Source organism: Eublepharis macularius, chromosome 10 (genome assembly GCF_028583425.1).
Source record: "Eublepharis macularius isolate TG4126 chromosome 10, MPM_Emac_v1.0, whole genome shotgun sequence".
Lineage (NCBI taxonomy): Eukaryota > Metazoa > Chordata > Lepidosauria > Squamata > Eublepharidae > Eublepharis > Eublepharis macularius.
Window position 1 is genome coordinate 94559534 of NC_072799.1, and position 27200 is coordinate 94586733.

The following is a 27200-nucleotide window of genomic DNA, read 5'->3' on the forward strand; positions in this document are numbered from 1 at the left end:
TTTGGAAGTTACTTCCTATAACAATGTTGTAGGGTCTAGGTGAGAGAGACATGTTGGCAAGGGAAGTAACCACATTCTACATCCACCCCCCAGTGCCCTCCCCGTTACATCTATTATCGGAGCTGCGTAGCAAACAGTTGTGGGACAGAGGGTTGCTATGGTAACGTAAGAACTACTCCAGAGTGATGTGGCTAAAGACTGAGTTCATCTGTTCAAATCAGGGACTGCTGAATACGAAGGCCGGCCAGCTGGACTTCCATTTGTGGGACTTGGCCACAGGCATGAGGCAGTGGCCTGTGGAGAACCGTCACACAGCGACCCATTCTACACCTTGAGTAACAAATGCTAAGTGCAGTCATGATGGAAATACAGGTGGGGTTAAGTTCTGTGTGAAAAAATACTGTTTTTGTAAGCACAGTTACTTGGAAGTATATTCTGTTGAGGCAAACCAAATTGACTTCCAAGTATGTAAGCTTCAGTAAGAGCCCAAATCTCACGATTCATGTCCAGTATTCAAATTTCAAGGTACTGCTTTTTCAATTTAGTTCAGTATATACTACATCACTGGGGTACAGAAGATTTTAAAAAATGCAAGTGTTCCCACGTACGGCAATATTTCCGAAGAAAAGAAATAAACGAGTAGTCCCTTACCTGTACCAGTTCATTAAAATCTCAAGTATTTTACTTCACCAGTGCCTACTCTCTACAGAGGGAAAGTGCCCCCTCTCCCGCCTCCCCCAGTAGCTCCACAGGATCCTTGTGTGTGCATGGGTATTTGTCCCGTTGCCTTTAATGGTGAGGAAAGCTTTGGGTGCTTGGCCTTTTGGGTACACGTGGGTCTTTCCTCTCATCATTGCGAGTGGGCAGTCTTGGCTTGCCAATTTGCCCTGTGAGGAGCTTGTACATTATGAAGTCCTGATGTTAAGATGGATTTTCTATTCATTGTCTCAAGGACAGCCAACTCTACAATTCTCTGGCCATTCCATTTTCTAGTCCAGAAGTTTATGCTGATTCCCCTCACAACGGTTGCAATTCAAACCTCACAGTATTGAACTATCAATGCTGCCTGGTAGTAAGGGTTTCATAATTGCAACGTATACTAGGCCTATCCTATATACACTCCAAAGGACAGATGTTATTCTGTCAGTGAACCTCTGGACAAATATTTCACCACTCTTGATGAAAATGGGACAGGGCCACGAGAGGACATGCGGTTACTCCCAGGAAAGGAGCTGCCTCGCAGGCTGACAACTGGTTAGCACTAGTCTTACTAAATCAGGTATTTTTGCAACTGCTAAGGGCAGATATTATTTTCTGTGGATATACCTTCATTAGAATTTTTCTTGTTATCATTAGAAACATTATCTTAGGCACACAGAAATTGCATGACTAAAGGTGCAATAGTTTATTCATAGAATTCCTACCCTCCACTGAAGGTAATATAGTAAAACATTGCAGTATTACAGTATATCTTATCAAAGTAGTGTCTTTGAATTTTAAAAAACCTCCACAAGTTCTTGCTTCAATAATAAACAGAAAAGTCACTTTCTGTGATGCTTAATCTCCCCCCACTTAATGCACCTAAATTAGATTAATATGTTGGCATGTTACAGAACATCTACAAAGGTTGTATAAACTTAAAATCCTCAGTTCTAGAACAGATTTATTGCATCTTTATTTCCTTGTTACTTGCACACACAAAAAAGGAGCAGACTCTGAAACCATGCGTCACTGACAATACAGAGCACTCTCTCACGGGAAGAAAGGGAGCCGAGTGTCCAGACATGCGCCTCATACGCACGAGGCAAGTGAATTAAGGAAGGAAAAGAGGTATTGCATCGGAAAGGAGCTGACGTCACGTTTTCTTTCAAGACGAGGGCCGTGAAGCCTGTGGGGAGAAGCACTTAGGAGTGATTGTCCAGAAGCAGCGGCAGGGACGCTGCCGTGACCCTCCTTCTCACCGAGCACTTTTGTAAGCAAGGCGCAGAGATCCACATCACAAAGTTGTTGGCTGACCTGTGGCTATATTTTTTTTAAAAAAAGGAAATCCATTTTTTCTTTAATTTTTAATTTTTTTAAAAAAATTATAAAAATTAAAACAAACCTCATAAAATAGAAATAAAAACTATGACAACAAATAATGGCAGGTCTACACATTAAGCATCTATAAAATCCATATATTTAAAAATAAGTCAATTCACAGACGTTGTCTATATACCATATGTTCAAATACTGATCAGGTGGTTCAGTCCTCAATCCACTACATTACGGAAGGCAGGCCTCTCTCTCTTTGGGCTGCAGCAGGGGCCCAGAGGGTCCACTTCATGGACCATTGGTTAGTTTCCAAAAAAACAGGCAAATAGTTTAAAAGTATATAGGCAACATCAAAAATCAATGAATATTCTAACACAAAATTAATATGAGTGAAAAAAGAAAATGAAGTTAATCAAGTATCTCAGAAGCAACAAACTTGCTCAAGAGTATGCCCTGAGGGAGAAAACCTTCTGATATCCCCCTTATTTATCACTGTTTTGAGTAGATAAATATAGCATACAGGCAAAACTAAGACAGTATATTTAATTAGAGATTAAGCTGTTGCCTGACTTTATTCCCTGCGGCTCCATTCTTGTGCATGAATTCTTCTTTTCTCTGCACCCCAGAACATACTTTAGAAAGCATAAAGGTTACACGTGGGTTTTCCCAGCAGACCATTTCAGGTTAGGAAAATGTCATGGGGGAAGCTGAGGCCCTTCTCCCTATAATCTGTGGTCCTGATCTCAATCAGATATCACACACACAGGGACTGAGGAGGAGCTGCGACTTGTGCCTGACTGTGACACTGAGGGGGGACCCAAACTCAACCTGCATCCTCTGTAATGTGTGAAGGTGGGGGAGGCACAAGTGATTGGGGGTCTTGGGTGAGCTGAATAAATGTGCAAGAGATCTGTGCAAACAGCCTGAGCAATTATTTTGTAATCATAGTGTCATGAAAAAGAAATCTCCAGTAGTTCTGGAGATTTAAATTTTGTTTAATAAAGCAGCCATTTAAACTATTAAAATGTGACTGTTTAAACATTACCAAGCTCACAACATATCTAGCCCAATACATATTCTTGTAAGAGAAAGGAAGGGAGGAAGGGAAAGTAGGAAAGACATGGAAATAAGGAAAGAAAAAAGAAGGAAAGAAAGGAAGAGAAAGGAAGGGAAAGAAAGAAAGAAGGAAAGACATGGAAAGAAGGAAAGAGGGAGGAAGGGAGTGAAAGAAGGAAAGAGAAAGAAAGACATGGAAAGAAGGAAAGAGGAAGGGAGGGAGGGAGGAAGGAAGAGAAAGAAGGAAAGAGGAAGGAAGGGAAAGAAGGAAAAAGAAAGAAGGAAAGACATGGAAAGAAGAGAAAGGGAGGGAGGGAAAGAAGAAAGAGAGAGAGAGAGAAAGGAAGGAAGGAAGGAAGGAAGGCATGGAAAGAAGGAAAGAGAAAGGGAGGGAGGGAGGGAGGAAGAGAAAGAAAGAAGAAAAGACATGGAAAGAAGGAAAGCAAAAGGGAGGGAGGGAGGAAGGAAAGAAGGCTTCACCTGAGAGGGGGGAATCCCTCTCCTCTCAGCTGAAGTTTAAAGCCTGTTTGGGGCTTCCCGGGCTTCAGCTGGCCTGTAGGGAAGTCTTGGGCTGCAGGGAGAGGTGCCAAAACTCTTCCACTGTTTTCCAGCTGAAAAAAAGCCCTGCTTATAAGTTATCAGTACTGCTACTGATTTTTGTTAAGGAAATTAATATGTTTGCAACTCCAGTGTCAGTCTTGCATGCAGACAACTGATAGTAAGGCCAGCACTGGAAAACACACATTTTGCAGGCACTAAGAATGCCTGGGCAGTTTTCCAAGGCCTGGAAAACATTTACGCAAATATACAAACGGTAAATGCACCCTGGGGTCCACGTTTATTTCACCGACTACAACCAACTGACCCAACTCCGAATGAGCTCCTTTTAAAAAAAAAATCTAAACTCTCCACAATCCACTGATCTAGTTTAAATTTACCAAGCAAGAGTGCCACGTCAGGATGGATGAAGCCACCATTAATGTGAGTTAAGTGATCCTGAGTATCTTCTCCGGCCTAAGAAAAGTCCGGCTGGATTCAGCCAAAGTTCACCCAGCTCAGCATCCGGCAGCTAAGAGGCCGTCAGCCAGAAGGTGGCCGGGGGTCCTCCAGCGGACCAGTGTTACCTGCTGCCTTTCCTGTTCTAGTGAGCGATAGAGAGTAAGATTCCGAGTCACACAGGCAGCTGAAGAGTTAAAAGGACCTCTGTGTCTAACTAGCTATTTTTGCATTTTTCCGCGTTTGATACTGTGGCTGTATCGAGAAAAAAATGCATCTCCTAGCCAGAATGATCTCATTTGTACAGGCTGAAATGCTATGCAACAGCGCCCCCTAGTTTCAGATCGTGGAATGGGTTCTGAGCCTCAAAAGCAGCACTGCAGCGAAGGGTTTTTTTTTCCTTTTTTCACTTTTTTATGTATTGTTAGTGTGTTTTCTTGTTAGAATGTTGTTTTTTTATCTTCTCTGTTAGTTGTCTATAGCTTTTATGTTATTGTTTATAGTTTAAATAAAGAAAAAATCCATCTAAAGTAGCACTGTAGCACTTATTTTTTCTTCTTCCTCTCCTCTGTAGAAAAGCAGAAAGTATTTTCCAGAAACAATACCCTTGCTAGGATTCCTTTCATCAGCCATGACATGCAGAGGGCAGAGGTTATGGATAGCCTTGCTCTGTGGTCTAGCAGGTAGAAGCCTTTCTCCTTGCAGAAAGAATTAAGAATAATACAATGATAACATTTGATTTATATACTGCCCTTCAGGACAACTTAATGCCACACTCAGAGCGGGTTACAGTGTGTTATTATTATCCTCACAACAATCACCCTGTGAGGTGGGTGGGGCTGAGAGAGCTCTGAAAGAGCTGTGACTGATCCAAGGTCACCCAGCTGGCTTCAAGGGAGGAGGGGGGAATCAAACCCGGCTCTCCAGATTGGAGTCTCGCTGCTATTGGCAGGCCAGGTGGCATGTTGGAAAAGTTGTAGGCGAGCTCAAAATATAATCAGGTACTCTGGATTCTTTTTTGCTCAGTGCACGGGGCCTGCGGGGAGGGTAAAACTTATCACGGAAGCAGGCCATTAACAAGTCTCCATCTCCTCTGAGCTATTTGCAGTAATTTGTGAAAGGAAAAAAAAATCAAACATACATCAAAACCAAGACCCACATAGGAAGCACAAGTCCATTCCTTTATCTGCTCCCCTCAGCGTGAACTCCTTGTGACAGTTAACAAAGGTGCAGGAAGTGTAAAGCTTGGGCAGATATAAGAACGCTTTACTGAATCAGTGTGGAGAGATTACGCTCAGGCTAGCACCCCCTGTCCATGTGCCACTAGTTTTGGGGGTGGTGATGAGAGGGAATCATACTGTTAATCTACCAAAACAACATCCCATCCCCTTTGACACTGACAGCAACTGCAAGTATGAGTAAAAATGAAAAGGGAAAGGCATATCTGATGCAAAGCCACTAAGTCTTAAAAAAATATTCATTACTCTTGCAAGATTTCCAAACAGAAAGCAGGAAACTACCCTGGAATGCAATTTTGGGGGTAAAATTTGGCTTATGTTTCAAGTGTTTTCTAACAAGAAATTAAATCAGGACAAGAGCATGCCTCAACTCAGACCTCACACAAAATTAGTTAGTGAGTTATTCTTCTTTTTTTTTTTAGTGAGTTATTCTGATTGTCTGAGACCTACTATGTTAGTTAGGGTCTGAAACTGTGGTTTGAAGTTGGTTTATTAACCACAGTTAATCGTAACTCTGGCTTCTTGTGATGTATTAATGCAGATGTCCTGGCTTAATCTTGGCAATGCCCTCATAATACTTCCTGGCTACAGAGACATACAGCTAGAGTACAGGCAATGAAACCAGCATATGTCGAAGCACCCTGGTTTCACAAACTAACCACAGTTAAAATAATATTATGGTTTTGCATTATGACTGAATCTATATTAGACAGGATGATATGATAGCTGCAGGATTCAGCGTAGAAAAGAAAAAGAAACAATGCATATCAAATTGAGAACAGACTTTGGTACTTACTTCTGGATCTGATATAACAATTGTTGCAGTTGAGAAGACCATTTCTAATCCGGACATCTGTTCCACTGGCTGCATCTCCAAGCTGACCCTTACAAATTCCACACTATTTGTTAAAAGAATAGATACAGTTAAGGACTTGTCCGAGTACATCTATAGTACAAACTGATACTGGCTTTATATCATCTTAATTGTGATAGTGTTTTGGCCAGGGTGCCAAAAATTCTTAGATTATCCACCTCCCCACCCTACCCCACTAATAACTACAGTTGCCAGAATTCTTAAGCAGACTGAATGACTGTCAGAAGTGTAGATACCTGATTTGGGCTTATTTTCTCAGATAAAAAGAATGACCGGTTTTATGGCAGAAAGAGTTGTTGGGGTGATTCTCTCAAGTCTTTCTGTAATGGGTTGAATAACAGAGTGTTTCCATGGACGGAAAGATTTCTCCTTGCATAACACAACTTTCTCTCTATCTCATTCCCCCCCCCCCATTTACTGCAGCTTGGGAGTCCCCTGACCCTCAGGAACAGCATTTCAGGGGAAATTTTGGGCTGCAGAGGGAAGGGGGAGGTAAGGAAGTTGTGCTCCACAGGTAGAAAGCATTCCAACCGTGGAAATGCTTCAGCAAACCCAAAGCCTCGGGTGGCCTGTCACACAGATCCTCACAATTACAAATAAAACACAGAAGCTTTTTGGCAACCTGGAAGGAAACCTTTAATTGGGGAGATGAGCCAGGTTGGAGTCCAGGAACACCTTAACATGAGAGAGAACGTATTATGAAATCCTACCCTGAAGCACTGAATATGGAAATAAAGACCAAGGGTTTCAATGATCATGGCTGCTCCTTTCCCCAGAGCTTGTCCACAGCTAGAGCAGAGCTTCCTTCCACTGATAGACCTAAAATAACAAAATATATATTTGTTTAAATACTGTGGCTGATCTGCAAGTGCCGCGTGCGTGCATGGGATGTGTTCGGTGGTGAGACACCTTCATATCTTTGACAAACAAGAACGAGCTCCCACTAAGAACAACAATATGAGAAGTGTTTGCAGAATGTGCTTTAACTCAATAATGCCATTAGTCAACGACGGGCTCTCAAAGCTGTTTCTTTGCAACAGCCTTTGTATTGGGGTACAGATGCTGAGGCCGGGGAAACAGCCCAGCCTATAGGAAACATGTCCAGGAAAGGGAGATAGGGAGCCCCCATGTGGACAAAGCACAGATTGCACAATCCATGTGGATTCCATGTCAGGCCTCTCTGTCGACGTACAGGCAGGAGATCCAGAGCTCACTGACGCACCCACGCACAGAGAATGCGACAACTACATTTGCTGTATAAACTCACCCATCGTCTAACAAGGACTCTTTTTAGGTGTCCCACATTCATGGTGGGTTGTTAGGATGCTGCAGCTAAATCAACTGGATACCCAACCTTCAGATCCACCATCCTTTGCAACGCTGGAACTTCATGTTTCAAAGCAGCCCCGAGGAAAGCTTTGATGGTTTCCAAAACCAGTATGGGAAATATGTTCAAGAAAACACTGTTGCAGTTACCTGTTGCTCGTCAAGTTTCTTTTGCACAGGCATGCATTGGGACTGCGCAGGCACAGGCCAGCCACGGAGAGAGATTCTTTAGCTCTACAACTATAGGGGTGCTCCAACCAGCCGACACGCATGCATGGTGTTTTCTTGCCCAAATGCTATGTTGTAGGTCAGAGCACTCCCCCCACCCTTTCCTCAGTTCTCCTGAGCTGCTGTGGAGCATAGAAAGGAAAGAGAAAAACATTCTTACAGCAGGGTAGGAGAGAGGGAATGTGTGCCTGCACAGAAGACACCTGATGAACAACAGTTACACTGTTTTTGTTGTAGTTCTTCTGTGCAGTCCCAAACTGGGAGTCTAATGAGCTACTCACCAATGGGGTTGGGTGTGAGAAGAACTCAGATAAACAGAGACTGAAGTACAGCACTCCCAATAGCTGCATCTGATCCGGAATTTGTGGCAACCGAGTAGTGCTGGATGAATGTGTCTGCTGACAACCAGGGGGCAGCCTGACAGAGGTCCTGAAGTGGCGTTCCTCGTAGAAAGGCAGCGAATAACAATGGGGCTCTGGTGGAATGAGCTCTAATAGTCACTGGACAGGGGACCCTGCCTGAATGGTAGCATTGTTTAATGGCTGTGACTATCCACCTGGAGGGAAACTGGTTAGAAAAAGGTAGGCCCCTGCGCGGGCTGTCTTAACAAATAAAGAGAGCCCTTGATTTTCAGATGCAGAGGAGTTAGCCGTGTTAGTCTGTGGTAGCAAAATCAAAAAGAGTCCAGTAGCACCTTTAAGACTAACCAATTTTTTTGTAGCATAAGCTTTCGAGAATCAAGTTCTCTTCGTCAGATGCATGGTACAGAAACTGGTCAAATATAGAAGAGGACGGGGGAGGAGAGAGAAGATGTAATTAGGGGGGGAGAGGGGAGGGTGCATCCTCCCCTTTGGTTGCACCCTCCCCTTCCCCCCCCCAATTGCCTCTTCTCTCTCCTCTCCTTCTCTCCCTCCTCTTCTATATTTGACCAGTTTCTGTACCATGCATCTGACGAAGAGAACTTGATTCTCGAAAGCTTATGCTACAATAAAATTGGTTAGTCTTAAAGGTGCTACTGGACTCTTCTTGATTTTCAGAAGAGTTTTGTTCTTTGGAAGTGGTACAACAGAGCTCTTCTGGCATTCGAGGTGTGGAGTGTGCATTCAGGATCTGATGTGGGGTGTGGAAGGAACACTGGTAAAGTTACTTTCTGTTGGAGGTAAAATTTGGAAACCACCTTGAGAAGAAACTGAAGGCTGGATATAGAATAACTTTTTGCGGAAAGAATTGTAGAAATGGAGGGTCCATTCTGAGGGCTCCCAATTCTCCCGCCCTTCTGAGGGAAGTAATGGCCACCAAAAGGCTACCTTCTCTGACAAAAGTGCGATGAAACAGTGTCCTGTGGGTTCAAACAGTGGTAGCAACAAGTTGGGCTAAAACGAAATAACAACAACAACATTTGATTTATATACTGCCCTTCAGGACGACTTAACACCCACTCAGAGCAGTTTACAAAGTATGTCATTATGCCACCTCACAGGGTGTCAATGAACCCCCTGTGAGGTGGGTGGGGCTGAGAGAGCTTCCATTGTGGGGCTGGGGTCATTCTGGGGGGGGGAGTATTAATTGCCCTTTTTAGAAATTGCCTGGAGGCATGGTGGTAAAAAAACATCTATGCGCTCATGGAAGGCTGAAATGGCCACTAGATGCACCTTGACCAAGGAGGCTGACAGGCTACTTCATAGTAGAGAGAGAAGGTAATCAAACACAATAAAAAGGGGGCAGGAGAAGGGGGAGCGACCCCCTCTGGTGACTCATTTAACAAATCTATCTCACTTGAGTTTAGAGGAAGACCTAGTGGAGGATTTGCCAGCATTCAAGGGGATCTCAGTCACTTCCCTAGAGAAGGAAGAGTTTTGGGAAACAGACGCCACGCCACATGGCTACGTCATGGTGGAAGACCTGACCCCTAAGAGGTCCGGTGGTAGTGGCAGCTGAAGGAATTGTCCCTTGGCCATGTCCCGTAGGGTAGGTAACCAATCCCGATGGCGTCAGAACAGGTCGATAAGGATACATTGTGTTTGGAAAAATCTGATTCTGCCCAGGACCCTTGGAAGTAAGGGGGTAGGAGGAAAAGCATAGTAAAGTCCCTGGTCCCATGGAATTGGAAATGCATCCCCCCAGGGATCCCATCCCACCAGGGAGCAAAAGATTCCAGCCTTTGTGTTGGTGGAGTTGGCAAAAAGATCAACATCTGCGAACCTCCGTTGATGGAAAAAGGGACATATATATTCGATTTTGATCGACCATGTGTGGTGTGGCCAGAACAGTTGGCTTAGTGAATCTGCCCTGAGGTTTGTTGTGGTTATATGAAAGTGAGCATCCTTGAGGTCCATAACTGCAAACCATGAATCTAATTACAAAATCTAATTGGTGATTCCTCTTCATTTGAGTTGTGGCAAATCGGGGCCTTTCCTCCCACGGGTAGACCCTGCTCTGCCTACCCCTCCCTTTTCGCCTCTGGCCAGGCACCTGAAGGGGCTGTCTCTCTTCCCTGTCTCCGGGTATTCACTGCCACCACAGTCCCTGTATGGGGTCCTGGTTAGGCGGGACAGCCTCCTAATCTCCCCTCCTCTGCTAGTGGGCCCAAGCGGTTGGGGGACTGTGTGGAACAGAAGAGCTTTCTTCCTTCATAAATTCCAAAACTCATTTATTGCACTGTTAACTATATACAGGTAAATAAACAGTGAACGGAAGGACTAATAAAACCTAAACAGAAACCCCTCCTCTCTCTCCCTCATGCCCTGATTAGATGTTGCGTAGGGCAGGCCCAGTCCTTTGATGCCTGGGGTTACACTAGATCTCCCTCTCCCCTCAGAGCCATCCCTCCCTCCCCTCTCCAGCCACCAATGGTCCACTTCCAACTCCCCTCCACCAACTGACTCGCTCTCCCTCCAATCACCTTCTACTCCAGAACTGGCCCCTCCCCCTGCAGCCCATAGAAAGTTAACTCCACAAACAGAGTAAAAAGTTTCTATAAAAAAAGAAGAAGAAGAAGAAGCGGCATCTCATTCCAACGTCACTTCGGTCTTAGCTTCTGATCCTTCCGGAGGATACCATGGGGGAAATCTCTTCATCCCCTAATGAGGACTTTAGGCTTTTTTAAGAACAAATGCTGAGAGTGGCCAAAGTGCTAGACTTGGACATCTCCTCCTCCTCAGCAAACCCCAGTAATAAAGTTCTACAAGCACTTTACTCTGAGTCCCCAGCAACTGTAGCCTTCCCTGTGGGAGAAGATCTTCTCGATACCGCGCTTGGCATCTGGGAGAAGCCTGCCTCCATGCTTGCTACCAAAGACTGAACATTATTATAAAATGAAACAGCAAGATGGTGCCTTTTTGTTCACTCACCCTCGGCCGTCATCTTTAGTAGCTGAAGAAGTTCAGTCCAGGTGCAAATATTGCTCCCACTCTTCCCCTGTAGACAGGAAGGGTAGGAAACTGAACAGCATCGGAAGGAAGATTTATTCTTTCGCAGTCCTGAACTTCCAAAGTACTAATTTTCAGGCTATCATGGGAATCTTATAACTTCTTCCTGTGGGAGAGACTCTCGAACTGTCCCCAAGACCTTCTGGAAGAGAGAAAATCCTTGATTCGTGTCCCCTGGCGAGTTTCTTAAACTTGCCAAGCAACAAATGTCAGCAGGCAAGCACGCAGCCGAATGCTCTGCATGCTCCACGGCCTCTGCAGTTGTGCTGCGTCATCATGGTTGGCTGCAGTTAGCAGCCTTACTGTATGATAAATGGAGCAAGATAGAGGATTTTCCTTTTGAGGAGACCTTCTTATTCTCTGAAAAAACAGATGAATCCTTCACTCATGTGGAGAAATGCCATTTTTTTAATAACAGATAAGGGATACAGAATAGAAGGGAGAGGGGAGAAAAAGTCATATATTTGTAAATTTAACACATTGCACCATTCAATCTAACATGTTTCAGACTCATAATTCTTATTACAGACACCTCCTTGTGTTCTGCGGCTCAGCTATTATTTTCTATTTTTCCATTTATTTTTAGTTATTGTCCATAAAAGTCTTCATCTTGACTAAAAACTAGGTTTCTTCAATCCTCTTCTGTATCCAGGTGTACCATGGCTCCCAAATGTCATTATGTGTTATAATATCAACATCTTTCAATAAACTTGAAAGTTTATCCATTTCAGCTGTCTCAAGTATTTTTTCGATCAGGTTTTCTTGTGTTGGGGTAACTGTCATTTTCCAGAAGCCCGCGTATAAAATCCTAGCTGTTATAATTATATTCAAAATCAGGTGTTTTTGGTTTTTATTAACTGGAACCAGTATGTGGTTTAGTAAGAAGAGTTCTGGTTTCAAGGGTAAACAAATCTTAAGTGTCTGTTGAATCATTCTGTGGACCATCTTCCAGAACTCCACTGCTTTTTTACATGTCCACCACATATGGAAATATGAACCCAGCATACTCTCACATTTCCAACATTCATGCTGCTTCTTCTTCTGAATCAGACATAGACAGGTGATGTGGATAGAACGGTGGTGGTAGCTGTGGCAGCTGTGGCGGTCAGTTTCAGGAGTGATGGTTGTGCTGGAACCGCAGGAGCTGACTAGGTTAGTGCTGGAAACATTCTGTAACCATGAAATAAATTTCTGGGGCTGGACTTGGGCCAGATGTACTGAAGGACCATGGCACTGGAACAGACACAGTAGGGGTGGTTGTTGGAGCTGGACGGATCCACGAATAAGACTGGTTAAAAAAGAGGCGGCCAAAGATGTCAGTGGAAATAAGGTTCTTGAAATGGATGGAACCGGTGCCATGAGAACCAAAGTTGATTTCATGGGTTCCATTTCAGCTGTAACATAAATCTGATCAAAGTTCTTCGTAGGGCTCCCACCCTACTCACGCAAAGCTGGGGTGGGTGGAGGTGAAGGGGTAGATAGAGGCATAATGGCCTCTTCCTTGACAATGAGGGACAGAGTAGATAAAGCTGACCGTTGTTTATAGTGGGAGGACATGGAGGATGGATTTTGTTTTTGTTTTTAATTGGTGATTCCAAGGAAGCCCATTTGGAGTGGCCCAGATCCAGGCAGTGTCTCTTAGAAGAGACATACTTATGGAACAGGCAGTTGCTAGTGACCACGGTCTTAGTCAAGCATGCTTCCAAAGATGGGGTTGGAACCGAACATTGCTGCTTTGTTGGATCCATGCACCCAGTCTTAGGGATTGTCTCCTTGCTGACAGTGCACATGTCTGTCCTGTTATGCCAATAAAGGTATTTGATCCGATTCGGATCGTGGCGGGATCTGACTGAGAGGCAGGATCATGCTCAACAGATGGTCTTACTGTTGGCTTACCCAACCTGGAGAGCACCGTCTCCCACATGGCAGCTTTAAGACAAGCGGCACAATTGCTGTGAGCCCTGGAAGTAAACTTTTGGCATATTCAACTAGTTGACACATTGTGCCACTTGCCTAAGCAAAGGAGGCACAGGCTACGCACATCTGAATGCAGCATCTTGGTGTCACACCTGGAGCATTTCTTGAATAAGGCTTTTTGGGACATAATGTCCAGATAGTCTAAGAGTAAGGAGAAAGAGGTGAGAACGAATGAAAGCAAAGGAAAGAACGAAGTACAAACCTCTCTCTAAAGCAGCGAGAGAAGAACTGAGGGAAAGGGTGGGGTGCTCGAACCTACAATGTAGCATTTCAGCGGGAAAACACTGTGCACGTGTGGGGCCTGGTCAGAGCGCCCCCAATAGTTGTAGAGCTAAAGGATCTCTCTCTGTGGCTGGCCTGCACCTGCATAGTCCCAGTGTGGGTTTGCACAGAAGAATGACGACAAACCGAAGGAGGCTGCAGTGCAATCCTAAACAGAGTTACACCCTTGTAATCCCATGGACAGTAGTGGATTTAGAATGGTCCAGCTATGTTTAGGATTGCACTATTAAGTAAGCAAGCAAAATCAAGTGCATTTACTAGACAGGAAGTCTTGGTTGGAAATCATGAAAGCAGCGAATGAGCTCATAGACCTTTCCTTACCTGTTGGGTGACTGGCTTTGTACCACAGGAGAACATGGTGATGGCGGCCCAGTCTGGGAGGTCTCTTGGCAGCTGGCCCTAAACACAAGACAGAAAAGTGTCAGAGCGTTAAGAGGGAAAGCTCTGCCCTTCACTGGCAAGCAGGAAACAGTATTTATAGAACAGTCTCCTGTTTAACAACAGCTTTTAAGAACTCTTCCTGTTTGTACAGGGGCATGACTTCTGGCGGTGGGATGTTGCAACAGGGACAGAAGGTTCAGGGGCCCAATCTGCTGACCAGTGGCTGAGTCACAGCCTAGTCCATGCAAACGACAGTTCAACGGTTAAAACTGCTCTTGAACCCTAGTACTATGAATTGCGATCAGCGAGTCACATGTCTGAGTGGTCCCTCATGTAAAAATAATCTCCCTACTGTCAGGGACTGCCAACTTAGATCTCAAGTAACTTCACTGCATGAGTCCAAGGATGCCTGAGTTAAAGCTTTAATGATAATCTGATAGTACACACACCGACATATTTCAGGGCAAAGGCTTAGCTGGAACCCCCACTGTCCCCCAATTTTTTTATTTGGAGGAGCTTCCAAGAAATCCATTACTGCTATCTAAAGTAATACAGGCCTGGAACATTTTACCATCCGATCTACCTTTTCGATAGACTGCCTGTCAGATGTCATATCCTTTCCCCTTGATAGATCACAAGTTGTTCTCCCTTGACAAGGTTTTAGACAGGTATAAAAAAATATATATATACAAGCTCTCTCTGTTACAATATCAACATAATATTCAATGATACAGCATGTAACTAACCAATACAAGTGTCATATATCTGTATGTGCAAATTAGATAAAAATCTTCTCTATAGTTACCCCAATTTCCAAATATCACTCTAGGAGAAATAACCCATTTACATAGATAATCAATATTTCTTTCAATTAACTCCGGTAAGTATATAATGCCGTCCGAGTGTACTCTGAATAGTCCTTCTTTCAAACGTCCATGAATTTGCCGCTTGTTAGGGCAGAGGCTATAATTATCAGTCCAAAGTCAAATGACTTCTGTTATAATCTTCGAGCCTCTCACTCTTGGATATTATTCAAAGGCTCCAAGTACTGTCCACTGATCAAAGACTTCAAGTGGTGCCCGACAACCAGCCAGCTCAAAGGTTTGTTTCGCAGATGCTCAAACATGCGCTTGCTTTTTCAAGGGCCATTAATATTTCCTGTTTAATCATGTCATGCAACGGACTTCCGACTCTATTTCTTGGACGGTGGAGAGGCTGGAAGATATATATTTGGATATTGGGTGCTCTTTCACGAAAGCCTCTTAGTCATAAAGGTTTTAGACAGGGTCAAGGAACACAGGCCTTCCAAGAGATGTTCTTCTTTCCCAGCATCCATGCCAGTGGAGTCTGTGGTATCATACGTCTCTTACAATGCAGACTGAGAAAACAAGCGAGCAAGCAAACCTACATCACCTACCTCTTAACTTCTTTTGTGGAATTGATTGGCAGACCTAAATTACTCCTCAAAGAAGACGTCTTCTGTCTTGTGTCTGAGACACATGGACTCTGTTTAGTTAATAACTGCTGATTTGATGGCACTTCTAAAAAGGAAGATTCAAATTAGGCAAATAGCTGTGGGTTAAACCACCACTGGGCAGAAACACATTTTAAAATTGTGTTTAAAAAGTCGTGGACCTCTTAAAATAATATTGTTATGGCTCTCAATTTATAAGACAGCATTTTCTCTAGTCTCTTGTTTAGCAAATTGCCAGAAGATACCCTCAATGAATATTGCTGGCTATACAATCCTTACTTAAATTCCCTCTGGTGTCTGGGGGCTACTAGGTACTGTACACAACCCCTCTGTTTGGGTGGGTTTGAAGGAAACATTTTGGCAATTGAAATGTGGTTGGTGCACAATATCTGGTTTGTGCATGGCTTGCAAAAAGTAGACTTTTTTGGCACAGGTGGGTAATGCATGCTTTTTGCTTTCAGGGGAATTGATGGAGGCTTACAAACACCGCCTCACTCTAGGTGCTTCCCTACTTCCCCACAGACAACCTATCAGCAGGTATTACAGAGCTCTCTCCTTACCCTGTAGAGGCTGCCTCTTACAACTGCAAACTCTTCGGGGAAATGGGAAGCCATGAAACAATGTGTTGTGAAATAAACAGGAAATTATCATACAAGAATCTAATAAGCAGCTTTCATCTGTTTATCCTATCCAGAAGATCAGTCTTTGTAAGAATATCAACATATGTAGCATTTATCTAAAAATCCTAATCCTATCCGAGACCAAAATAATACGAGGAAGCAGAATGGTAGCTTCTCTTTTCAAAGCAAGAGTTGTTGTTAAAAAGACCGTGTCAGTTTTAGTTTTCAGTCAAGTTTTAAAAAATATCTTCACATACCCTGACATAATGGCAAAGGAGGAGGAGGTTTGCATTCTGGCATGGATGTCAGATGATCTTGCTCATTTCCTCTCCGATTGTTGGCTTCTAGATATCTCACTTTATTTATGCTGCTTACAAAGAAAGACAGAAACAATCAGACTTGAAAATGTTTAATAATTATGGGGCACATATATTAGCTCCCAATAGTAGAACGTGGGCAGAGAGAAACAGGGCTGGATCTAGACTAAAGTGGCAATTCCCACCATTTCCCTCTTGCTGCTGTCAACCCCCCACCCCCGTCATTCCTCTGGATTCCCCCCTCCCTCAGAAGCAGCATTTCATGGAGTGCAGGGGGTTGCAGGGGGAGCACAAAGTTCCATTTTGCCATTGAAAAATTGGTCTGGACCTGTCCCAAAGTTTCTTTATTTTCTGAATCAGGTACTCTGTTTCTTTGCTTCCTGGTCCAGCTTCAGCCTACACTCTTAACTAGAGATGGGCACAAATCAGAAAAAAAATGAACCATGCAGTTCGTCACGTTTCACGAACCACGAACTTTCACAAACTTGCCCCGGTTCACGAATCGGTTCATTTTGGTTCATGAAAATGTTGCTTCCGGGCCAGCAAATCACCACTTCTAGGTCAGCAGAAGGTCTGCAGGAAGTCCATCCCCTGTTGCCTAGGAAACTCATTGATCGGCGCCAGGCTGTCTGCAGTGATGGACTGAACAATGTACCAAATGAACCAGCCTAAAGTTTGTGGTGGTTCATCAGAAATGGGATCCGACGAACCGCTGGTTCACAAACCACAAACCGGCCTGGTTTGTCATGAATTTTGGTTCGTATTTTGGTTTGTGACCAACTCCTAACCCATTCAGTAGCAAGCATGCTAGCAATGATGAGTAGATTGGTGGACTCTCTTCTAAGTGGACAGAAATTAGTGTGTCTGTGTGTGTTCATTCAGAGTGCAGTAGCTGTGAGGTCAACATAGCAGGCTCTCTGTGGTAAGTAAAGGGGTGGTTCTTAGAGAGCAAGCACCTTATTGTTCCTGGGAATGGGCATCTGTCTTATAAATCTGATATCAAACATCACAGCATTCAAAAACCAGTGAGAGAACACGTTAATCTGCCAGGGGATTCCATCACTAAGCTAAGAGTAGCAGTTCTCAAGCAGAGAAACTTCAAAGGAAAATTACAATGTGAGATTGCTGAAACTGAGTTTATTTGCAAATTTGGAACAGTGGTTCAATCGGGACATAGGATTTTTCTCATATTACAGATGCTAATTTTCTGCACTTTGCACCCCTGCTCTATCAAGCTAACTATAACGTGCATTATAGCTAGCTTCCTAACACTGTAATTTACAATACCTCTCCCACCCATTGGTTGGATTATAAAGGCTCCTTCCTTTTTCCACTCCTTGCATCCGACAAAGGGATCTTTGACTCTCAAAAGCTCAAAATCTAGTTGGTCTTTAAGGTACTACTGGACTCGAATCATGCACCCTAATGCACACTACAGGTCTTAAATGGCAGGTGCTTTTATATGACCTTAAATGACAGAAACAATGAAGAAAGGACACTTCACAATGAACCTGAATGAAAACCAATTCACAAGTCCACCATTCAAGCATGGGGTAACTCACAAAGGAATGAGCAAACTGCCTCCATGTGAGGAGCTGCCAAGTAACTCTCAAAGACTTCACTGCATGAGTCCAGGAACTGCATGAGTTAAAGCACTTTACTGATAAGCTACTCGAATCATATCCCTACCGTATTCCTTGCCAGGAATGGCGTTTCTCTACAAGCACGACTCTAAGCACAGCCTAATCCCCAGAGCCCCCACCCCCTTCAGGAAACAGCTAAGCTCGAGAGAGGAGCAGCAGGACAAAGCAGAGATGATGTGTTGGAAACTTCCAAGGCCATGAGGCACCGTTTCTTGGGCTTTCCAGGCGAAAGAGAAAACACAGAGATAGCCACAGAGCAGCCCCCTCCCTTGCAGACTTTCACATTCCAGTCAGAGAACAGCTTCAGCCCCTGCCATCAGAGTCCAACAGGATACAGCTTGGGCCCAAAGTAGCAGCAGTGGAGCTCAGATAGGAGGACCACTTCCCCACTTCCATTCTTCCACTGCAGCCCATTGTGCCCCCTGAAAGGCTGCACTCAGGGATAAGGGGGCTTTCTCCCCCACCAAACAGCAGAGGTGGCAACGTAGGAGTTTGCCAGGGGGGGGGAATTGGTAAAAATTGCTCCCCCACTTCTACTGCTGGACATGCACTTCCACAATGGTAGGAAACCAAGTTTGGATCCAAGCCACTGAACAGGGAGTATGGATGTGTGACCCCCCCCCCCCACAAGAAGGTAAGGCTATGACAATGATGCAGGAGGAACAGGAAGCACCAGCACAGCACACCTGGTGTCTACATTTCTTCATTTAATCGGAAATAGGATTTTTGCATTCTAGTGGGTGATACACTAAACTTGCAATGCCTATACGTTCTTACGGAGCAAGCGTCTGTGCAGACATGTCCTACAAAATGTGATGCTTTACACAGACCTCATGTTTTCCTTCCACAATTCATGCTCTTTGTTTTGTGTAAAAGGTGTGTCCTCCTGTTCACAAAATAATTTCTTTGGTGTTTTCTCTTCCTTTTGCTTATCTGTCTCTTCAGAGTTGCTCAGATCTAGTATGTTCTATTGGAGGGAGAGAGAGAACAACAGAAAATTATTTTTAGACACATATCTTGACCAGACTTTAGCTTTCAAAGAAACCACATGAAACACATGTACAGAACACCCGAGAACAGTATATCTATTACACAGGAAGGAAAGCTGCTTAGAACTTCGGTTCGCACTCCAGGCTAAGAGGAGAACAATGTAACCTGCTTTGGGTTCGCACTGGAGAGTGCTCAATCATACTCAATCATTGTTTGACATGATGGTTTATGAATTTTGAATCGAGCCACAATTCTTACACATTTGAGACTTGTGCTTTTCAAAAAGCTATATACAACTCAAACCACTGCAGGCTGCAGAAATTCTATGAGTTCCCAAATGAACTGTTTTAAGTGAATGCTGCTTTCAGAGAACTCAGGTCAAGAAACAAACTGCCTTGCCTGTTGCTCTTGGAATCTCTTAATATTAAGATTTCACTTTATATTCTAGACAGATGAGCTTTAAACAGCCTTATTTCTGTTTTATGTTCCAGTAGTATCAGTAATACTCACCATTGCCCCATTTCCATCAGTCACAGAGGAAGAAGTGGAAAAGGGTTCAGTGGAGTTTGAAGTGACCGTGAATGGAACCACGGTGTCCTCGATGATCTTGCGCTCCTAAAGGGGAAAAACAGGATTATCAAGGGAGCCCCCGATAAAATCTATGGAGGAAGAGGCATAAAGCCAGCCCCACAAGTCCACAATTAGCAATCAGGGCAGGCTTGTCTAATGTGGTACAGTCTTGCCAGAACGGTACTCCAGAAGCCTTTGGTGTGGGGAAGAGTGGATAGTTATCCTCCTGTTGTTAATCCTCTCTGCTGCCTCCCACTGCTGGCTGTTTTACTTCCAGCACCTCTCTTCATTTACTTCTGCCACCCCGATTTTGATTACAAAATTATAATTATAAAATGTCAGGAAATACTGGAAGAGGAGAGTGACAGCCCAGTGGGAAGAGTCTGGGTGAGGATAAAGGAGGGAAGGACAAGCAGTATTGCGGTTGGGGTCTGCTACAGACCACCTGACCAAGGGGATGAGGGGGATTCTGCCCTCCGTGAGCAGCTGAATATGACCTTGTAGTTATCGGAGAATTCAACTTCCCTGATGGGTGCTGGGAGACCAACTCTGCTATGTGTCCAAGGTTGTGCAAGTTCCTGACCTGCCTGGCCGACAACTTCCTTTCTCAAATGATGGAGGAAGCGACAAGGAGCTCGGACATATTGGACTTGGTATTAACCAACAAGACAGAGTTGGTTGACGGAGTAAAGGTGGTAGGAACTTTAGGAAGAAGTGATCAAGTCCTCCTAGAATTACTTCTGCTGTGGTGTGCCAATAGAGTTTATAGCCAAACACGCATATTAGATTTTAGTAGGGCAAACTTTAATAAACTTAGAGATATGATAAGAGTTCTTCCATGGAGAGGACTACTGGAAGGGAAAGGAGTGAGTGAAGGGTGGGCTCTCCTAAAAGAACCCTTGCAGGCTCAAGTCACTACCACACCAGTAAGACAGAAATGAGGTAAAGAATCAAAGAAGCCAATGTGGATGCTCTATGACAAACTAAGGAAGAAAAATGAGATGTTCAAGATGAAGGGAGGGAAATGCATCTAAAGAAGAGTGTCTAGGGGTAGCTAGGCACAGTAGGGCAGCCATCAGGGAGGCTAAAGCTCAGAATGACTGAGACTGGCCAGAGGGGCTCACCACCACCACAAGATGTTCTTCAGATATGTGAGGAGCAAACGGAAGGTAAAAGGAGTAATACCCCCATTGCTGGGTGAAAATGGAGAAACTCTGACAGAGGACAGAGAGAAAGCAGAAAGGCTCGATGCCTACTTTCCCTCACTTTTCTTCCTGTAGGAGAGAACAGGCCCACCTAGAGATGGTAGCAGGCAAGGCGTGGATTCAGGGCTTCTGGTTGACATGGGCAGAGACGTTGTTGACAAGCACTAGCTGCACTGGATGCCTACAAATCCCCCAGACGGGGTGTGCACCTGAGAGTGCTTAAAGAACTCTCAAAAGAACTTCCAGATCCTTTGCCAATCAACTTCCAGGACTTTTGATGTATCAGAAGACTGGAGGAAGGCAAATGTTAGCCCAGTCTTCAAGAAAGGGGAAAAAGACGATCCTGGGAACTACAGGCCGGTCAGCCTGACCTCTGTCCCAGGGAAGATACTGGAGCAGGTACTAAAGGCATTAATCTGCAAGCGTCTGATGGACCATATGATGATACAGGGAAGTCAGCATGGACTTGTCCCCAACAAGTCTGGCCAGACCAACTTCGTCTCCTTCTACGACCAAATGACAAACTTACAAGATTGTGTAAATGCTGTCAATGTAGTTTATTTGGGTTTCAGTAAAGATTTTGACAAGGTTATTTATTTTATTTTATTATATTTATAACCTGCTCTCCCCAGAAACAGGCTCAGAGCAGGTAACATCAATAAATAAAATTACAATAAAATATGTTAATACATAATCACATTTAAATACGTTAAAACATGAAAAACAATGCATAAAAATCAGTGCAAGAGGCAGCAATTCTTCACAACAGCCCACAAGCCAAACCCAGCCTAGTACACCCCATGGGATGGGTGATGCGTACATAACAGGTGGGCTGGCAGACGATCAAGAGGGCGAAATTCCCTGCTCAGCAGGAGACCAGCAAAAGGAGCTCACCAAGCTCCAACCTCAATGATGTGCCTGGTGGAACAGCTCTGTCTTGCAGGCCTGGGGGAAAGAGAGTAAGGAGGGGAATACCCAACAGAATTTGGGACATTTAAAGGGCCCTGTCACTTGTAAGTGGCAGGAAAGGGGCACTTTAAACTTCAGCTGTCACGCGGGGGGAATCCCCCCGCCAGCCAGCTGAAGTTTAAAGGGACCTTCCGCTTGCAAGAGGCAGGGAAAGGGCCCTTTAAACCTGGTCCCCGAAGCTTCCTGAAGCAACTTGAATGCTTCAGGAAGCTTTGATTTGGGATTTCCGAATCAGGGCGATCATGCTTGCTCCAATTAGGGAATCCCGAATCTTTACAGATCGGGTCCGATTCAGGTATTTTACCCGAATCGGAAACCTGACACGCACACCCATAATAGTAAGTACTGCCAGGTCCTGGTTTCTGCGAACAGAGTTTTGCCAGGTGGGTGCCAGGACCAAAAAGGCCCAGGTCCTGGTCGAGGCCAAGTGAGCATCCTTGGAGCCAGGGACCACCAATAGTTGTTTATCAGCTGACCTGAGTACCCTCCAGAGAACATATGGTGAGAGGCAGTCTTGTAGATATGCTAGTCCCAGTCTGCTAAGGGCTTGATAGGTTAAAACCAACACTTTGAACCTAATCTGGAACTCCGCTGGGAGCCTGTGCAGATGTTTGGATGGGTGAATTGAAGGACTATGGACTGGACTCTTGGATGGTTAGATGGACAGGCAACTGGTTGGATAACCTCATGTCTGATTGTAGGAAGGTGTCCAGTGGAGTGCCAGGTGCTCAGTTCTGTTTGCATTGCTTTTCAATATTTTTATAAATGATCCGGACAGTGGTGTGAAGGAAATACTCATTAAATCTGTAGATGACACCAAACTGGCAGGGGCAGCAAACACCGCTGAAGACAGAAATATAATTCAATGAGATCTGAACAAACTGGAAATGTGAGCAGATTTGAAGATGCAATTTAAGAAGGTAAGTGCTGGGTTCTGCACCCAGGTAACAAAATGCAAAACATGCATACTGGGTGGGGGACAATGTTTTGTGTTTTGTGTGTGTGAAGAAGATGTTTGAGTACGGGTGGATGGGAAGCTAAAGATGAGCAGTCCGTGTGATGCAGCAGTAGAAAAAAGCAAATTCAATCTTAGGGTGTATCAACACAAATCACAGGATGTCACTGCCCCACTATATACTGCACTGGCCAAGCCCCGCCTGCAGTACTGTGTGCAATTCTGGAGGCCTCCCTTCAAAAAGGATGTGGACAAACTGGAAGGGTGCAGAGGAGAGCAACCTGGGTGATCAGGGGCCTGGAGACCGAGCCCTGGGAGGAAAGACTGAGGGATTTGGAATTGTTCAGTTTGGAGATGAGGAGGTTGAGGAGAAACAGGATGGCTCTCTTTAAGTATTTTAAAGGCTGTCACTTAGGGGAGGGGAGGGAGCCGTTCCTGTTGGCAGCACAGCACTAGAAGAGGGAAGGTGCCAGCTGGGCATTAGGAAAAACTTCTTCATATTAAGAGTAATCCAGCAGTGGAATCAACCGCTTAGGGCTGTGGTGGGTCCCCCCTCATTGGCAGTCTTCAGGGAGTTGCTTTAGGCTGATCCTGCACTGGGCAGGGGGTTGGACTAGTTGGTCCAGAAGGCCCCTTCCAACTCTGTGATTCTGTGATTCTATAAATTATCTGAAGACCCAAATCTTGGAGACAGACATCAAAAGCAACCATATTGTATTTGTTACCCTCAAGGGGGGGGGGTTTGTATCCTGGCAAGCTGGGGGAATTATTGTGCAAGGAAACGAGCTAGCGAGAGGGAGTAACTAGGGGATTTCTACTGATATATACCATCTCAAACTGACCAAGTGGGTGTATAACAAAAATTATTTTTATTAAAGGGGTATCAAAAGCAAGCATACAAGAATATTCATCACTAGAGGTGGTTGCGAACAGCAATACGAACAAAGAAACCTCAGGAACAGCCCGATCAGCTGTTTGTGGGCAAGCTGTTCGTGAGTCCCTGTTCCCGACAAACGTGTTCGTTCCAAGCCCTGTTCGTGGTGTTCATCAGCCATTTGTCAAGCTAGACAGTCTGGCGCCTTTCAATCAATCCCCTTGGCAACAGTAGGCACAGACTTTCTGTACTCTGTCTGAACTCCTGTTGCCCTGGAAACCCCAGTCTAAGCCCAGGGGCACTTCACCCCCGACTCAGCTGCTTGTCAGGGAAAACCCTGACAACGGCTGATTACAACCTGCCGGGGTTTAAATTTCCCTCTCCCTGCTGCTGCGCAGCACAGGAAGAGGGACATTTCAATCCCCCACTCAGCTGCTTGTCAGGGAAACTTCTGACAAGTGGCTGACTGCAGGCTGCTGGGGTGAAATGCTCTTCTCCCTGTTGCTGCACAGCAGCAGGGAGAGGGCACTTCACCCCCGACTCAGCCACTTGTCAGGGGTTTCCTGACAAAGTCTCCCCCCCTCCCTCCAGCCGGCTGGAAGGAGGGAGACTTTGAAGGGAAGGAGGTTCCCCACGCAGTTTGGCATGGAGAACCTTCTTCCCTTCAGAGTGTCCCCTCCCTCCCTCTTTGCACAACTAAGTGCTCAGCTAAGCGTAGTAGCACAAAGTGGCAGCCCAGGGAGCTATTATGCGGATTAAATTGCAACTAGTTATCAAAAAGTATTTGATGAGTGTGTTGGACAGCCAGATAGGTGTGTAAGTCTGAGGTTTTACTAGCATCTTAGCAGCTATCGAGATGTTTTAATGTACCTGCCAAATAAAAAGACAAAATAGCTCATATTGAAGACAGTAACATTTGTCAATGTTTCCATTTTCTTTCACTTGAAATGTTAAATGCACAAAAGTCAAAACACAACCAGAAAAACAGCCAACACCCCTGCTCTGCTGACTGAGAGCAAAGGGCCCTCTAGCTCAGCTCCCCACAACCTGCCCTGCCCACCTAGATGTGTCGCACGAACACAGCCACATTCTCCTGATGCTTAGTGGCCATCTGCCTCTGGACAAGGAGGCTCCGTTTAGTTTGCAGGGCAGATTGTCGTTTTGATGCTAAAATACTATTGCAAACAATTCATAAAATGAAAGTATATTGTACCATAGAAAATAACCATTTCCTGTGAAAATTGTTAGCATGCATTTTTCCCAAGATATGCTAATTTTGTAGTATATCTACCAATGGCCCTAGCCTTAAAACTATGCTTATACCCGTAGGCATTTGAAAGGCATTCCATTTACTTGCCAATTCAATTGTGAAAATAAGTTAAAATTTTCAAACCTGGCAATAGTTGCAACAGACCTCTTATCCTCCGTGAAAGAAGTGATAATAAGCTTCCAGCCCTCGAAACAGATGGAGTTCAAACTGATTGAAGCAATTTTCCAGCACGAAAAAGGAGAGGCAGAAAAGGGAGCTACCTCTGAGTCAAGACAACAACATCACAACAACGTCTCTTCCTCTTTCACATACCTCTTCATAGTATCTGCGCTCCTCCTCTTCAACTTCTTTTTGGGCTCTTTCCCATTCTTCTTTCAACTTGTCCTGCTCTTTCTGATACCTTTCCTGTAGAAAATGCCAACATAAGCTATTAAACAGGAAATATGGCAGATAGATTTTTTTTTAATTTACCTGAAGCCAAGTGAGAGCTGCAAGCCCAAATTTATTCTGAGACACACTTATTGTCTATCAGGAAGGTTTTTTTTAAAAGCAAAGCAGATTTCTAGATCATGATATCTGGCTTATTTATAGGAATTAAGTATGAAATTATGCATTTGCACAGTACTGCCACTGCAAACGGCAGACATGACTTGAACCTTTTCCCCCCATAGTTCAACCTACCTCATTCTGTTGACATTACAGATTGGATCTAGAGATGCACGAGCAGAAACATAAATGGATTTGGTGTCGTTCTGCTTGCACAAGATCTTGTGCCACATCTAATGCTTTCCTCCCTATATATTATTGTTGATACCTCGTTGTCCCACAAAGGGTTTTGGTATGGGAGTCAAAAACAAAATACTCAAAGCTGGGTAGCGAATCCTCACCTAGCTGGGTAATGATGTCACCACCAGTCTCTCTGACTAACCCTCAGTTTTGAGACCAATAGCCAAACTAGACGAGACGAATTACACGAGGTCATGCAAGTGTCCAGATTCACGTCTGTTCCTTCCTGCCAGTGTCCATTTTACTCCTGATGAACACGTGTCCTGTAGCCCCAGTCCGTGCACATGTCGGGTAACTGGTGTAGTCACGGTTGCGAGTGTCCATAGTCATAACCAGGGAGTCGCCATTACAAAGCGTCAATTTTGAGTGGCTTCTGCTTCCTTCTCCCCTCTTTCTGCCATTACATCCAGTTTACACTCAAAACTGTTTTGCTTTTAATCTGGATAGGGATGCAATTTTAAAAGCAAAATCCACCAAATTTGCAGGGGAGCTAGTCCTCACTGTCTTCTAAAGACCCCTCAAGTTTCAGGGAGATTGAACCTTGGGAAAGGCATGATTCATGGGTCTCTCCCTTCCTATCATTTTCTCTTCACAATAGTAAAAACTGGAGTGGCTGCAGGCAGCTAATTTGAGGGGCTTCAAACTGACCTCCACAAGGTCCTAAATCCACCAAATTTATAGGGGAGCTAGTCCTCACTGTCCTTTAAGGACCCCTCAAGTTTCCCGGGGTTTGAACCCTGAGAAAGGCATGATCCATTGGTCCTCCTTCCTGTCCCTTTAATAGTAAAAACTGGAGTGGCTGCTAGCAGCTACTTTGAGGGGCTTCAAACTGACCTTTCCAAAGTCCAATCTCCCTGAAACTTGGTCTTTAGAGGACAGTTAGCAGTTGGTCCCCTGAAAAATTTGTAGATTTTGCAAAATGCTACCCACATCCCCCTGGATAGCCCCCATAGTTCTCCCCAGAGATAATAATGGAGATTGGAGGTGGATGAGGACAAACAGGCAGAAAAGAGTTGTTTCAGGCTGACAGCAAGAAACAGTGTTGGGGCTTCTGACGTGGGGATTGTCCACTCCCTTTGCATAGATGCCCCCCTTCCTGGCAGGCCAAGATGCAAGCTCTCTGCAGAGATGTGGAAGCCCCGTTTTCAACCCCCTCCCCCCCAGGAAACCCCATGGGTTTCCTCCCCCCATACATCCAATTGAGTAAACAAATCTCCCTCTCAGGAAAGCTGCAGAGGAAGGTTTGAGCATGTGCAAAGAGAAGGTGTATCATGGGATATCATCTCTCATCTGGGAGGAATGGGGAAGAAACATGTTGAAATCCAAGCACGGGAATGAGTGCAGTGTAGAGTGAACAGGAAAGCAAGGGGAAACACGTGTAAGTGCATTCACGTGTCATACACATGTAATTTGTCTCATGTAGTTTGGCTCTTAGAGACAGATCTCAAGCCCTACCGGTTATTAAGGAAAAAGTCAGCCCCCCCCCCCCCGGCTCTGCAGACTGAGTTCCAAAAAACAACTACTTCAATAGCTGTGGCAAATAGGCCAAAGTATTAGATTCAGATTGAAGTGTTGAAACCCAAATAACACCTCAAGAATATGATTAATAAAGTTCATTAAAAGAAGTCCAAAAGAATACAACTATAGAAGTACACAAACAGGAAAAGAAAATAATAAAAAGCTAAAAAGCTAACCTAACAATACTAT

At 44.5% G+C, this 27200-nt stretch overlaps 1 protein-coding gene across 7 annotated transcripts in view; it reads right to left on the reverse strand.

The window, feature by feature from the left end:
• Positions 1-1377: 1377 nt before the first annotated feature.
• LIMCH1 (LIM and calponin homology domains 1) overlaps positions 1378-27200 on the reverse strand; it is a 317657-nt gene continuing 291834 nt past the window's right edge. For all 7 annotated transcript variants that reach the window (XM_054990321.1, XM_054990320.1, XM_054990316.1 and 4 more), the window contains 9 exons: positions 25020-25112; positions 19375-19479; positions 18705-18841; positions 16172-16281; positions 15238-15361; positions 13761-13838; positions 6909-7017; positions 6121-6223; positions 1378-2022 (listed from right to left, as the gene is read on the reverse strand). In XM_054990321.1, coding sequence (XP_054846296.1) covers positions 1997-2022; positions 6121-6223; positions 6909-7017; positions 13761-13838; positions 15238-15361; positions 16172-16281; positions 18705-18841; positions 19375-19479; positions 25020-25112 — 885 coding nt within the window. In that variant the 3' untranslated portion in view covers positions 1378-1996. The remainder of the gene's footprint in view (positions 2023-6120; positions 6224-6908; positions 7018-13760; positions 13839-15237; positions 15362-16171; positions 16282-18704; positions 18842-19374; positions 19480-25019; positions 25113-27200) is intronic.